The sequence below is a fragment of the Sceloporus occidentalis genome, unplaced genomic scaffold (genome assembly GCF_023333645.1).
Source record: "Sceloporus occidentalis isolate IW3139 unplaced genomic scaffold, rSceOcc1.0.p SCAF_8, whole genome shotgun sequence".
Classification (NCBI taxonomy): Eukaryota; Metazoa; Chordata; class Lepidosauria; order Squamata; family Phrynosomatidae; genus Sceloporus; species Sceloporus occidentalis.
The window spans coordinates 22348200-22361130 of NW_028316988.1; the positions used below are offsets into that span (position 1 = coordinate 22348200).

Genomic DNA, 12931 nt, shown 5'->3' on the forward strand with positions numbered 1-12931 from the left:
AGAAGGGTGGGGAAAACCTTTTCAGCTAAGGAGCCAAGTTCAACTTCAGACCCGTCCTCCTGGGGGCACGTCTGGGAAGAGCAGCACAACCTTGAAGGAGGCATTTCAACCTTCCAGGAAGGGAAGAAACCCAGATGAAAACTGGAAACCTGTTAGTGGTCGTCCACCTTTTTTCTTTTTCTTTTGTTTGCTGATCCATTTGTGAATCTAATAAAAACTGTGGACTCCCCTCCTGCAGAAAAATGCATTGAAACACAATTTTCAGGAGGAGGGAGCAATTTTCATATTGAGGAGGAAGCCACCTTGTTTTCTGCAGCTCCAGAGACTAGGACCCAGAGCAATGGATGCAAGCTACAGGAACAGAGATTCCACCTCAACATTAGGAGGAACTTCCTGACAGGAAGGGCTGTTTGACAGTGGAACAAACTCCCTCGGAGTGTAGTGGAGTCTCCTTCCTTGGAGGTCTTTAAACAGAAGCTGGATGGCCATCTGTCGGGGATGCTTTGACTGAGATTTCCTGCATGGCAGGGGGTTGGACTGGATGGCCCTTGCAGTCTCTTCCAATTCTATGATTCTATGATTTATTAACATCAGCAACTTCTCATGACAGCTGTGACCTCCTGGGGCACAGAAAGCTTCTTGGTGACATTATGGTCACAACGCAATCAACACTCAGGTAGCCAAAGGTCTTGGGCTCACCCCAAGATTTGACTTTACCCTCATAGAGTTCAAGAGACAAAAGGGTGCACCCAATTCTTCTTTCCCTCCACCCTGTTTTCTTTTCTCGCAACAGCCCTGTAGGGTAGATTTATAGTCTCTATTTTTTCAGCTATTTGTATCTTCATTTTGAGATCTCAGGCAAGTGTCCGAATATAAACCTTTTTTTTAATTCCATATTTCAAACAATAGAATAATATAAACAGGAAAAATGTGTTTAACAAGTAAAACAGCTCAAAAGGTTGAAACGATTAAACCCTGTGTGTATACATTTAAACAGTAAATGACTCTCAAAGGTTTTAATAAGTATGAAATGGCTTGGACCATTGACAGCTGCCCAATTCAGAATGCAAAACTGGTGCAAACAAAGCCTCTAAAATATTGGGAGGCTCCACCATTTCAAACCAGGCAGGATAGAGCAGTGAGAATCTGACCCGGAAGTTTAAGATCCCTTGCTCCAAAAAGTTTTAATGTTGTCCCTCTCACTTTCTCCTTTCCTGAGGCTTTCCAGTAAAGTGGACATCTCTCCAAGAGGGGAGTGAAAACATTATTTTGGAGGCTTGTAAAAGGAGTAGGACAGGCAAGCGGGACCAGAGACAATTATTAGGGCTGCCTGGAAGATAGCAAGAGGTAGATTTAATTAGAGCGGAGAGGTGGGAAATAAGGCAGCGGAATGACATCTTAATTAGGTTTAATGAAGTTGTCTGTTGTTGGGGGACAGCTGCTGGGGGGGTGTCTGCATTCCAGCCAAGGCAGGCGGGGAAAGGCAAAGACAAGGCAGAGTTTAGTGTGCACCTAATTTAGTGTGTGTTGCACATTGTGCACTGGACAATGAGGTGATCCACTCACCTTCCCTCCTACATTGCACTACGATGGTATTCAGTACAGGAACTGTGTAATGCCAGCAGACATTTATGTTGCGCCAAGATGCTGTAGGATTGCAGCTACTCTCCCCATAATTTCTGGCTCTTCCAGATCAGTCTGAAAAAAATGTCAGGCCTTGTGACAGAAGACAAGGTTTTGCCAGCGGTTGTTGCCTCTGTGTCTTCTTCCATTCGTGGGGGAGGCAACATAATAATAATAGTTATAGAGCTATTGTGCAAAAGTGCCATTTCACTGATGCACTGACATAATGAAGCCAGCAAGATGTAGCGCTTTGAGCATTAGACTACAAATCTAGAGGCCAGAGTTTGAATCCCCACTTGTCCATGAAAACCTGCCTTGGGCAAGTCACACTCTCTCAGCCTCAGAAAACCCCATGGTAGGTTCGCTTTAAGGTTGAAAAGGACTTGAAGGCACACAACACTGCAACAATTGATGTATTGTAGCATTGCAATTGGTTTTTGGTTTTCAGAGAGAAAAGGTATCCTTTTCAAAGAAAATCCACTGGAATGTGGGAATAAAATTTTGCAGCGGGTGTTGTGTTGTCTGGGACAACAGAAATGTCATTTGGTTGTTTTCAAAATCCCCAAGACCCACAACCTCCTCCCTCCTGGGACATTTTTCCTCTTTGTCTGGCGGAGCCCATCCTTCATGCACTTGCTCAGAGGATTGCCATGAAGACCTCGCATGCCACCTTCAGCTCAATGCAGGAAAGGCAGGAATGTACAGTACATGCAACAAATAATGAAAGGACAAATATGCGTATATAGCATTGGGCCATGAAAACTTTCTTTCCCTGTCTCAATTTACTTTTCGTCCAGGCTAGCAGAGCTGTTCATTTTTGTGGTTTATGCCACTGATCCTTAAACAACTTTCAACTTCTTTTTGCAGATTTGGAGAACAATAGGGCTACAAAGTGATCTTTCCTTTAAAACTTGCTTGTCTTCCCATGCTTCTGGAATTTTAGTTTATGTTTTATAATCTTGTATATTTTGATTATATGTATCTGTCAGTTTGCTTTATGTTGGATTTTGGATTTCTATCTGGATAATTTGTTTTACTATTGTATTGTATAGTACAGTATTAAGTTTGTATTACTCTTTTTTCCCTCTGTGTGTGTTTGTGTGCATGCATGTGTGCGTATGTATATGTGTATTTTTCCATTTGTATAGTTTTGGCAGCTTGAACCGCAGTGGCTCAAGTGGATAAGATGCTGACTCTGTTGATTGCAAGATCAGCAGGTTGGCAGTTCGAGTCCCGGGTTCTGCAAGATGGGGTGAGCTCCCATCACTTCTCCCAGCTTCTGCCAGCCTAGCAGTTTGAAAGCATGTAAATGCAAGTAGATAAATAGATACCACTCAGGTCCTGTGTAATCTCTGACAACGCTGGCTCTTTGGCTTATGGTCGTACACAACTTGACAACCTTGTCAGTGAGGAATACCTTTATCTTTTACCTTTATACTTTTGGTGGGGCTGGCTGCTTTTTGTTGCTGTTTTGTAAGGCAACCTGTACTCTGATGGTACTACTACAACAAAAACAACAACTTCTTTTTTTGGACTACAGCTCCCTACCTGGAGGCATTATGGGGATTCTACTCCAAAAAAGTAACTTCCCCAACCTCTGAGTGTACCTAGTTTTCAGGCTGCTGTGTCTTAAGGGTTTTCTAATTCATGGGGAATCATGTCCTCCCTCAACGTTACTGGAATTGCAGCTCCTAGCATCCTCACTATTAGATCTATGCAAGCTAAGGCTGATGTGATGTGTCCAAAACCAATCCCACCCCCTGGAAGGGCCTAGCCTGAAAGGTAGCATTAAAATACTACAAATAAAGAAAGACACTAGCAAATATAAACTCTTGGTTTATGTTTTCCAGCACTGACAGAAGGGGCTAGACCAGATGACCTTTGGGTTGCTTTCCAGTTTTAGGATTCTATACTGACAAGACAAAAATAAGAAAAGAAAATCTGTCCTCACCCCACACTTTGTGGTGTCCCCTTGCCCCACTATGTGTGCCACACACTTTGGGGTGCCCACACAGCATTGTCTGCACCAAATGTGGGGGCAGCCACTCCCGCAACACCCATACCAGCAACGGCCACAGTTCCCCCCAACACAAAGCTCTACACTTGGCACCCGTCCCATGGCCAGTCACCATTGGAAAACCTAATATGGGTTCTTTGGCTGCCTTCACCATGGTGACACACACACATACACACAGTGGGCCAAGGAGACACTACCAAGTGTGTGGGCCTAGGTCGGTTAATCCGACAGACTCCACAAATCCCCCTCTCCAGAGAACGGGAGTTAATTTTAAAACTAAATAAAGGGAGGGGAAACAATGGGGGTGATTGTGTGCCTCCTCCACCCCTTAGCTTGCCCTTCTTTCATGGCTTTTGTCCCCCACAAAGCATACAAGGGCCCCCACCCACCCACCCTGTGCCAGCCGGCTAAGGCTTCGCCCTCCTTGGTCTTCTCTTGACCTTCTTGGCGCATGAGAGAAAGGCCGGCTATTATGAAAGCCACATGGAAGATTTGTCAAACCACAAACCCTTTTCATGGTCTGGGCACATTTAGAGGGAGGGGAGGAATCGCCTTTCACACTGCGAAGGTTTCGTTCCATTGTAACTAGGTTTAAATTTGCACCATTGCCTCAGATCACTTGTGTGAGGGATAGATTTTGGACACATGCCCTTTGCTCAGGTCAGGTCAACATTTCTTTTTCCCTTTTTTCCTGGAGAAATAGCCTAGTCTTTGCTCTGGGTGCCAGGACCCACTACAATTCCCAGAATTCGATAACATTGAGCCAGGGCAGTTAAAGTGGTGTCAAACTGGATGATTTTTCCAGTGCGGCTGCAGCTTCTGTTTGGCACAAAAACATGTTTATTCCGTGCGAGGTTTTTATGCATGGGCAAAGCAGGGCTCTTTTAATGTTTTCAGTGAGCTGAGAATGAGTGTGGCCACAACTGAGGGATGGAGTTGTATATTTTGTAGTAAAGAGAAAGGAAAAAAAGAACTGTTAACCTGATCTGGACAAAGGATATGTGTTTTCAGTTGGAGGAAAATTCTCATACAGTGGCAAAATTTTGCAATCTAGGCAAGCCTGGTGATTTTGTGCATAGCCTTTGTTGTGCATAACTGAGAGAGAGGAATGATACTGAACACAGAAACACACACACACAAAATCATAAGAAGATCCATGTTAGATGCAAAAAAGAAAGGATGGGAAAGGACTTATCCTGTCCAGCATTCTGTTCCCAGACTCTAGAAAGCCCCCAAATGGGTCAATTTATTAATGTATTGATTTACAGCGGGCCCTTGCTATCCCATGAGGTTGGGTTCCAGGATCCCCAGGAATAACAAAAACTTCAGCATCCATTGAAAGTGCCATTAAATATAATGGTGTAGTAAAATTGTGTCCTTATATAAAACAACAAAATCAAGGTATGCATGTTGGAATTTATATATTTGGTGAATATTTGTGAGAATGTCCATAGGGATATAAACTTTTGTGGGTGTGGAGATGAAGCGACAAGTTCAGGTTTAACTATGGTTGTATGGGGATGTTGCCTAAAGCCAAGGTTAGTAGATAACCATATAAATAGGTAAAAGGATATAGTGGGGGGGCCCAAAAGAATATGCGATGAACTGGACAAGAGAGCCCCATGAGGCTGGAGGGTTAGCTAGTGTTAAAATGTGTGTAGTGTGCCAGGAAACAAGTATCTCTTTCAATCCACTGCTGATGGAGTGCATTTTTGTTGATATATTCCAATTCTGCTGTTTCTCCTTTCAGTGGGGTTTTTGTTTTTGGTAATCTTTTTGTTCAAGGACCACTGCTCTCAGGTCCAAGATGGAATGCCCTGGAAGACTGAAGTATTCTGCAATTGAGTTTTGTATAGTCCTATTCCGAATGTCTTGTTTATATCTGGTTTATGGACCAGTTGCAGTTCACTTCATAATAGCAATCCACAAAACCCAAGAAAACCCAGAGAAATACACACTTGATTAGAACACTTTGGAAGAAGCCGCTGTCTGGTTAAAATGACTGGATATTGTTGAATGCTATTTAATTGTCTGTACCATGCCAGACCTTGCAATCTCAAGATATAAGGAAGAGGGATGACTGGATGGATGGATAAATAAATAAATGGATGTGTACCTCTTCTTGCAGCCTGAAGTTGGGAAGCCCCGTAGAAGCTGCTATACCCTTCCAGGCTACGGATTCAATTATGGGTTGTATTTACGTGGAACGGATGGAGGCGTACCTGAAGGTAGGATTATGCAATTTGGAGTAATATTTCAACCTTCCCAGAGTGTCAGCACCATTTTTCAAAGGAAGTGCTATATGATAATACAATCTTAGACTCTTAGAGTTGGGAGGGGCAACAAGGGCCATCCAGTCCAACCCCATTCTGCCATGATCAAAGCACACTTTACAGATAGCCATCCAGCCTCTGTTTAAAGACCTCCAAAGAAGGTCCAGCACACTCCCAAGCAGCATATACCACTGTTGACAGCACTTACTGTCAGGACATTCTTCCTAATGTTGAGATGGAATATCTTTTTCTGTCATTTCAATCCTTTGCTCCAGGCCCTATTCTCTGGAGCTGCAGAAAACAAACTTGCTCCAGTATGACATTCTTTAATGTATTTAAACAGGGCTTATCATATCACTGGTGCTATGATATCATATTGCATCACTGATATGATATTATATTAAACAGTATTACCTCATGATATAATATCATATCACTGATATGAGGTGGAAGCAGCATTAAGAGAAATTGGGAAAAAGAAATCACCAAGAACAGATGATATGCCAATCGAACTGCTGCAGTCCACACACAGAGTATAAATTCTAGTGTTAACTAAAATATCCCAGCAAATATGAGAAGCAAAACACTGGCCAACACACTGGAAATGCTCAATATACATCCCCATCAACAAAAAAGGGAATGGAAGAGACTGTAGCAACTATAGAACTATAGCACCAATCTCCCATGCAAGTAAAATTATGCTCAAAATACTGTAGCACAGACTCTAGCCCCAAATGGAAAGAGAAATCGCAGAAGTACAAGCAGATTGAGGAAAGGAAGAGGCACAAAGAACCATATTGCAAACATAGCTCAGAATGGAAACTGAGGTCAAGAGATAAGAAGAAGGCTAGGTATGGGAAAGGCAGCCATGAAAGAGCTAGGGAAGATCCTAAACAGTAAAGATCTGAGAACTGAGAACAAATGAAAACCAAAGTTAGAATCATCCAAGCCATAGTATTCACAATCACTTTGGATGTTCACTCTCTCACTTTCCTCCTCAAGGGACAGTTAAATATGACAGGATCCATCCAGCACGCACACATTCAGAAAAAAGAGCCTAGGCTTCCCCTTGGCATTTATCTATGTGCAAAGAATTCCTGCCACACACACACACACCACAAGGAGGCATCCAGCTCTTCAGTCCCTCTCCTGCAAATGGTTAAGTCCCAGGAGAGTTCTGCCGCACCATCTCACAGGTTTGGCTATGTCTACATGGGGCAGAGCTTGGATGAGTCGGTTGAGACTTGTTGCTGTGTGCCTTCAACTCATTTCTGACTCCTGGCAACCCCAAGGGGCTTTTCTTGGTCTGAAAGTCTCTTACTGGGTTTCCATGGCTGAGCAGGAAATCAAATGTTGATCTCCAGAGACAGAGCCCAGTGTTAAAACCATGGTACCATGCTTGCTCCCAGCATAATCCCTCATCTGCATGGCTGCTTGCTATGAGGGTTTCTAGGAGCTGCAGTCCAAAAAGGCCATTTCACCCAGCTCTGGTAGCTTCTCAATAAATAGGCATTTGGTATTTTGCTAATTTCCCTCTCTCCCTGCTGCCCCCCATTCTCTGTTTAGCCATCTGCCACTGGAATGCAATGAAGCCCAGAGTCGTTCAGGAGAAAGAGAAGCCCCGTGACTACAAGGCCATGAACTCCCTAGCAGTCAAGGATGGCTACATCACCTCCCATGAGCACAACCTATACCGCAAGGCCAAGGATCTCCGGGTGGATGAGGTGGATGAGCGGCGCTTTAAAAGGACCCCCCCAAAAGTCCCAGCGGACATGACCTATGGGAGGCCAGCACGGTGAGTGGTTACGGGGGCTGAATTGCTTCAACCCAAACAAAACCAGAGTAGTGTTGGGCATAACTGGGCTACCCCAAGCATGAGGAAGTTATTTTTTTCTAACTAGAAACCCTAGAATTCCTAGCCAATTAGAGGTTACTACCAGTGAGTTTCATACCCTGCACAACATATAGCCCATGGGCCACTTGCAACCTGACAAAGGATTTCAAGCAGCCCATGAGGACTCCAAGGCTCATCCTCAGCCGGGCTTTTTCCCAGGAAAGAACAGGGCAGAGGAGGATGAGGATGGAATTAATATTCATAATATTTGTTGCTGTTGTTGTTAATAATTAATAATGATTAAAATAGTTTATTCATTAATTATACCTTTTCTTGGAAAGTGAGCTGCTAAAAACCTATCTGCAGCTTGAAGATGTTTCGCCTATTTTAATTTTGGCCTCTGCCTCTTCCAAGTTGTGCAGGTCTGCTCTATGGGGATGAGAAGCTTCATTGCCCAAACCCAGATCAATGCTCTGGCACTGCATCACATACTCGGGGCCATCAGAATGGCCTGTGGCAGAACGGCCTGCAATGGTCAAACCAGCATTGGCACTTTCCCCCTCGGGCCCTCCATTCTGGTAGTCAAGGTCTACTGTCCCAGCCCAAGATTTCCTCTGCCCCATCTCGGATTCGCCCCTTTTCACTCGCTGCCCCTCCTCACTCCTGGAACCTTCTTCCCCCGCGAGCAAGAGCCATCACTTCCTTAACCAGCTTCAAAACGGAGTTGAAGACCTTCCTGTTCTGAGAAGCTTTCCCAGGCATTGCATAATTGTCGCTTGCTATGTGATGTTCTTTTGGTGCTTGTTTTATCGAACCATTTCCTGTATTGCTATGTACTGTATATGTATTATCCTACTTGAGAGTATGTATTTTCCCTGGAAGAAGATTAACCACCCATTATGAAGCCAAGCCCTCTCTCCAGTCCACCTGCCTTGGTCCAGGCCTTGGAGGTAGAGAGGAACTGCTGGACCTCTTACCCTTTCCCTCCACCACTCGCTTCTCCTTTTGTGTCATGTCTTTTTAGATTGTAAGCCTGAGGGCAGGGAACCGCCTAATTAAAAGATTGTATGTACAGCGCTGTGTACATTTACAGCGCTTTATAAATAAAGGATGATGATAATAATAATAATAATAATAATAATAATAATAATAATAAATGTTGGCCTCTGTTAGCATATGAAGATATAAAGCTACTGGATTCCTTTGTGGATAATGGGGGATAATGATGGGGAGGAGGATAAACTCCTCCTTTACTACCTGTAGTTTCTGAACAAGGCGTAGAGCCCTCTATAGTTGGTTGGCTGAGCAGACACAGCCACAGAGGGACTTCCAGAAGACTGAAAACTCAGCATCACCCTGTTTCCTTGCACCGTTTAGTGGGCCTGGGACAGATCTTACATTACAACTAATTTGCTAATAAAGATTTTTCATTGTTTTTGTTGTTGTTAATATTATTATTATTTTAAAAGCACCATGAAAGGAGGGAATGGCTGTGAGGAGACATGATGAATGGTGGTGAGCATTTTATGCGATAGCAAATGGGCTTTGCATATGCAAATTGAATGGATTTTAAAATGGTATTTAATGACAATTTTCGTCACAGGCATTAACATTAATTGCGAGCAAATGAAAATGCAGCATTAGTTTGCTGTTAGCAGCAAATGCCCCAGCTATAAAGCTTTGTCTTGATCAGAACCAGCCATCATGGGTATGACAGAGCGGCCCGCTAAATGGCAAGCAAAAGAGCTTTTACGATGCCGAACTATTCCCCAAAGCAGGTCAAAAATCAGCATCCATTTTGCTTTATTTCTTCATAAACGGTGGTTAAATGGCTGCCCAGGAGAAATCCAGGCACAATCTGAAAGTTTGCATGGTAAATAAATTTAAAAATGAAATGGAAAACTCCAAATGGGAATGACCAACTGCCAGATCTGCCAAAGAGGAGAGGCATTATTAATTTAAACTTATTACTGCTCGTCTCAATCCTCTTCTTTAATAGCTACTTTTATGCAGGCCTGCTGTATTTATCCCTTCACTTTAAAAGCATGTTATAGACCAAATCAAATTACTGGCTCATTAGATCCACTTTACGGCTTTTTAAAAAATACGGCTAGAATTTAACTCATTCCTACTGACTGGCAAGTTTAAGTGTTACCACCGATGGAGACAAATACTCCGAGAACAAATACAGCCTGCATTTGGATGGCAAGACATTTGGATCCAAGTCAGTTACAAACATTTTGAATAGCATCGGGCCCAGAACAGAACCCTACAGTACCCTGCTAGTCACTTTTCTCCAAATCCACCTAACAATAACATCTCTAGCCCACATTTTACTAGCTTGTCTGGAAGAATATCATGGGGGACCTTATCAACAGACTTACTGAAATTAAGATATACTACATCCACAGCATTCCCTTCATCCACCAAGCTTGTAACTCTATCAAAAAAGGAGATAGTGGCCTCATACAAACAGGCCAAAATAAAGGTGCTTCGGGTCACTTTGGAGGTATGCTGTTTAAATGATGCATGCGTATTAAGAGTCCAGAAGCTGCGCCAAAGCCACGATCCAATCCTAAGCACTGGAGTGCAGCTTTAGCACAGCTTCCAGACTCTTAGGATGCATGCATCATTTAAACAGCATACCTCCAAAGTGACCCGAAGCAGCTTTATTTTGGCCTGCCTGTATGGGGCCAGAATTAGTCAGGCATGACGTGTTCTTGAGAAACCCATATTGACTTTTAGTGATCACAGCATTCCTTTCTAAGTGCTTAGATATCGTCTGTCTCATGATCTGCTCTAGAATCCTTCCTGGTATTGATGTGAGATTAACTTGGTGGTAATTATTTGGGTCCTCTTATTTTCCTTTTTTGGGAAAGTATTATTAGATCAATATTTTTAAACCTATTTAAACCCCAACTGATAACTGTAAACTTTCAAGACATCAACTGAGGGTGTAATCCTGATGCGGGTTCAGCTGAAGCCAGGTGCCTTTACCTAAAGCACCTCTTCAGCCTTCCCATAGGGCGAAAATACCAGACTCCGAAGGCAACCAAATCCTCGGATTGTGTCCTCAGCCAGTCATAGGAAGGTAGATATGAGGCGCACTCTCCCAAACTCCCCTGAGTTTGTAAGAGAGGGCAAAAACCCCATATCTTCCCCAAAGGCTGTTTCATGAGTAGCCACCATGGCCCTTGACATGCCCTGATCCAGACCTTTCACCTCAATGGGGTGCCTAGGTGCACACCGATCGTACCCCCGTCCCCATTAAGGTCAGGGGAAATCTAGTTAACATCCTGCCCCAAGCCAGCCACCAGTCCCTAAAAACAGTATGAGGTAGGCAAAAAAACCAGGAAAAGGGGGGGGGGGATTCCTACCTGGCCCCAAAGTGACCAAACAGGTCCATACTGTCCTGAGGGCGGGAGGGTGGGATGAAATATTTTAAAGGAGGCCGATGAGGGGCAAGACAGCTTAAATAGCTTAGGTCTGCCCGCTGTTGGCAAGGTTGGGTCCATGAGGCCCAGCCCTCTTTTTAAACCTCTGGGCTCTATTCATGGGCGGCCTCAAACTCTGTACCTAAGCCTATAGTGGCAAGCCACTGTTTGCGTGTCCATTGGCGTAGGTCAGTGGTTCTCAACCTTCCTAATGCCACAGCCCTTTAATACAGTTCCTCACACCGTGGTGATCCCCAACCTTAAAATTATTTCCGTCTCGGTTCCTAAGACCATCGGAAACATGTGTGTTTTTTTATGGTCTTAGGTGACCCCTGTGAAAGAGTCGTTCGATCCCTAAAGGAGTCGTGCCCCACAGGTTGAGAACCGCTGGTGTAGGTCATTATTTTTGTTTTCTTTATTTTCAACAACAGGCTCGGTCTTTCTTGGTCGTTATTCCGGGTCTGGGAGGATTTCTGCTATCCACACTCATACACCAGAGCCTGGGGAACTTAATTTTATGGACTACAACTCCCCAGATCCCCAGCCAGCATGTGTGAGATCTGGAAATCCTAGTCCAGGAAAAGGCCCTCCTCCTGGTTGTGGTGGGATTACACCTGTGTGTGTATGTGTTTATATGTGTGTGTGTTTCTCACCCTTCCCTTCCCTTCCAGCCACGTGCCTGGCTTTTGTTGCCAGGAGTCATCCAAGGGGCATTTTTCATCGGAGCTTTTTCTCGCCTTGCCTCCTCGTCTCCGACAGAGATGGATGTCCTCCCTGAAGCTGGTGGGCCCTGCAGGGACCATCAGAGATAATGCGCCCAGGGTCCCCGGAGCCTCATCCAGACGGATGCCGACCATTCATCAGGAGCCTTACCGGGGCCAAGGTCAGCACTAATGAGGAAGAGGAGGAGGAGGACGGGGCTCACCTCCACCCAGCCTCTGATCTATACAAGCCCCCCACCCCCAAGGAAGACAGAGCCTTTCAGACCCCTCTGGGCACCTCCTCACCTGCAGCCCAGGGCAGGTATGCATTGCAGCTTCATGGCTTAGCATCCTGGCCAGACAGAGGCTGCATCCTCACCGCAGAAATACTCCAGGTTGGCACCACTTTAAACTGCCAGGGCTCCATACTCTGGGGTGCTGGGAATTGCAGTTGGTTGTGGCACCAGAGCACTCACGGAACAAAATCTGTTGGAAAATCGATTATGGTTTTTGGTTATTTGAAGGGATGTCATATTGAGGAGGGAGCAAGCTTGTTTTCTGCTGCTCCAGAGACAATGGATGCAAGCTACAGGAAAAGAGATTCCAGCTTCACATTAGGATGAACTTCCTGACAGTAAGGGCTGTTCGACAGTGCAATACACTCCTTCCTCGGAGATTGTGGTGGAGGCTCCTTCTTTGGAGGTTTTGAAACAGAGACTGGATGGCCATCTGTCAGGGATGCTTTGACCGAGAGTTCCTGCATGGCAGGGGGTTGGACTGGATGGCCCTTGGCGTTTCTTCCAACTCTAAATCAGTTTAGTAACAGCAGCAGCAGCAACACAGCAACTAGTGTGTACTCCACAAGGATTTGGTAAAAACAACTAGATCTGAGCTTCTGGCAAAGAAACACGATACGTTGGTAGGTAAAAAGAAACTTGCTTTTTCATCTGGAATACACAGATTAACATGGAAATCACTCCTCCCTATATATATATATATATATACACACACACACACACACACACACACACACACACACACAGCTCTCT

The 12931-nt window shown here is 44.5% G+C and overlaps 1 protein-coding gene across 1 annotated transcript in view; it reads left to right on the plus strand.

Annotated features, from left to right (window-relative positions):
- The window catches only part of CFAP77 (cilia and flagella associated protein 77), a 78090-nt gene that overhangs the window by 35308 nt on the left and 29851 nt on the right, over positions 1–12931 (plus strand). Inside the window, exons 2-3 of the mRNA XM_089537031.1 lie at positions 5769–5868; positions 7480–7708. Coding sequence (XP_089393157.1) covers positions 5769–5868; positions 7480–7708 — 329 coding nt within the window. The remainder of the gene's footprint in view (positions 1–5768; positions 5869–7479; positions 7709–12931) is intronic.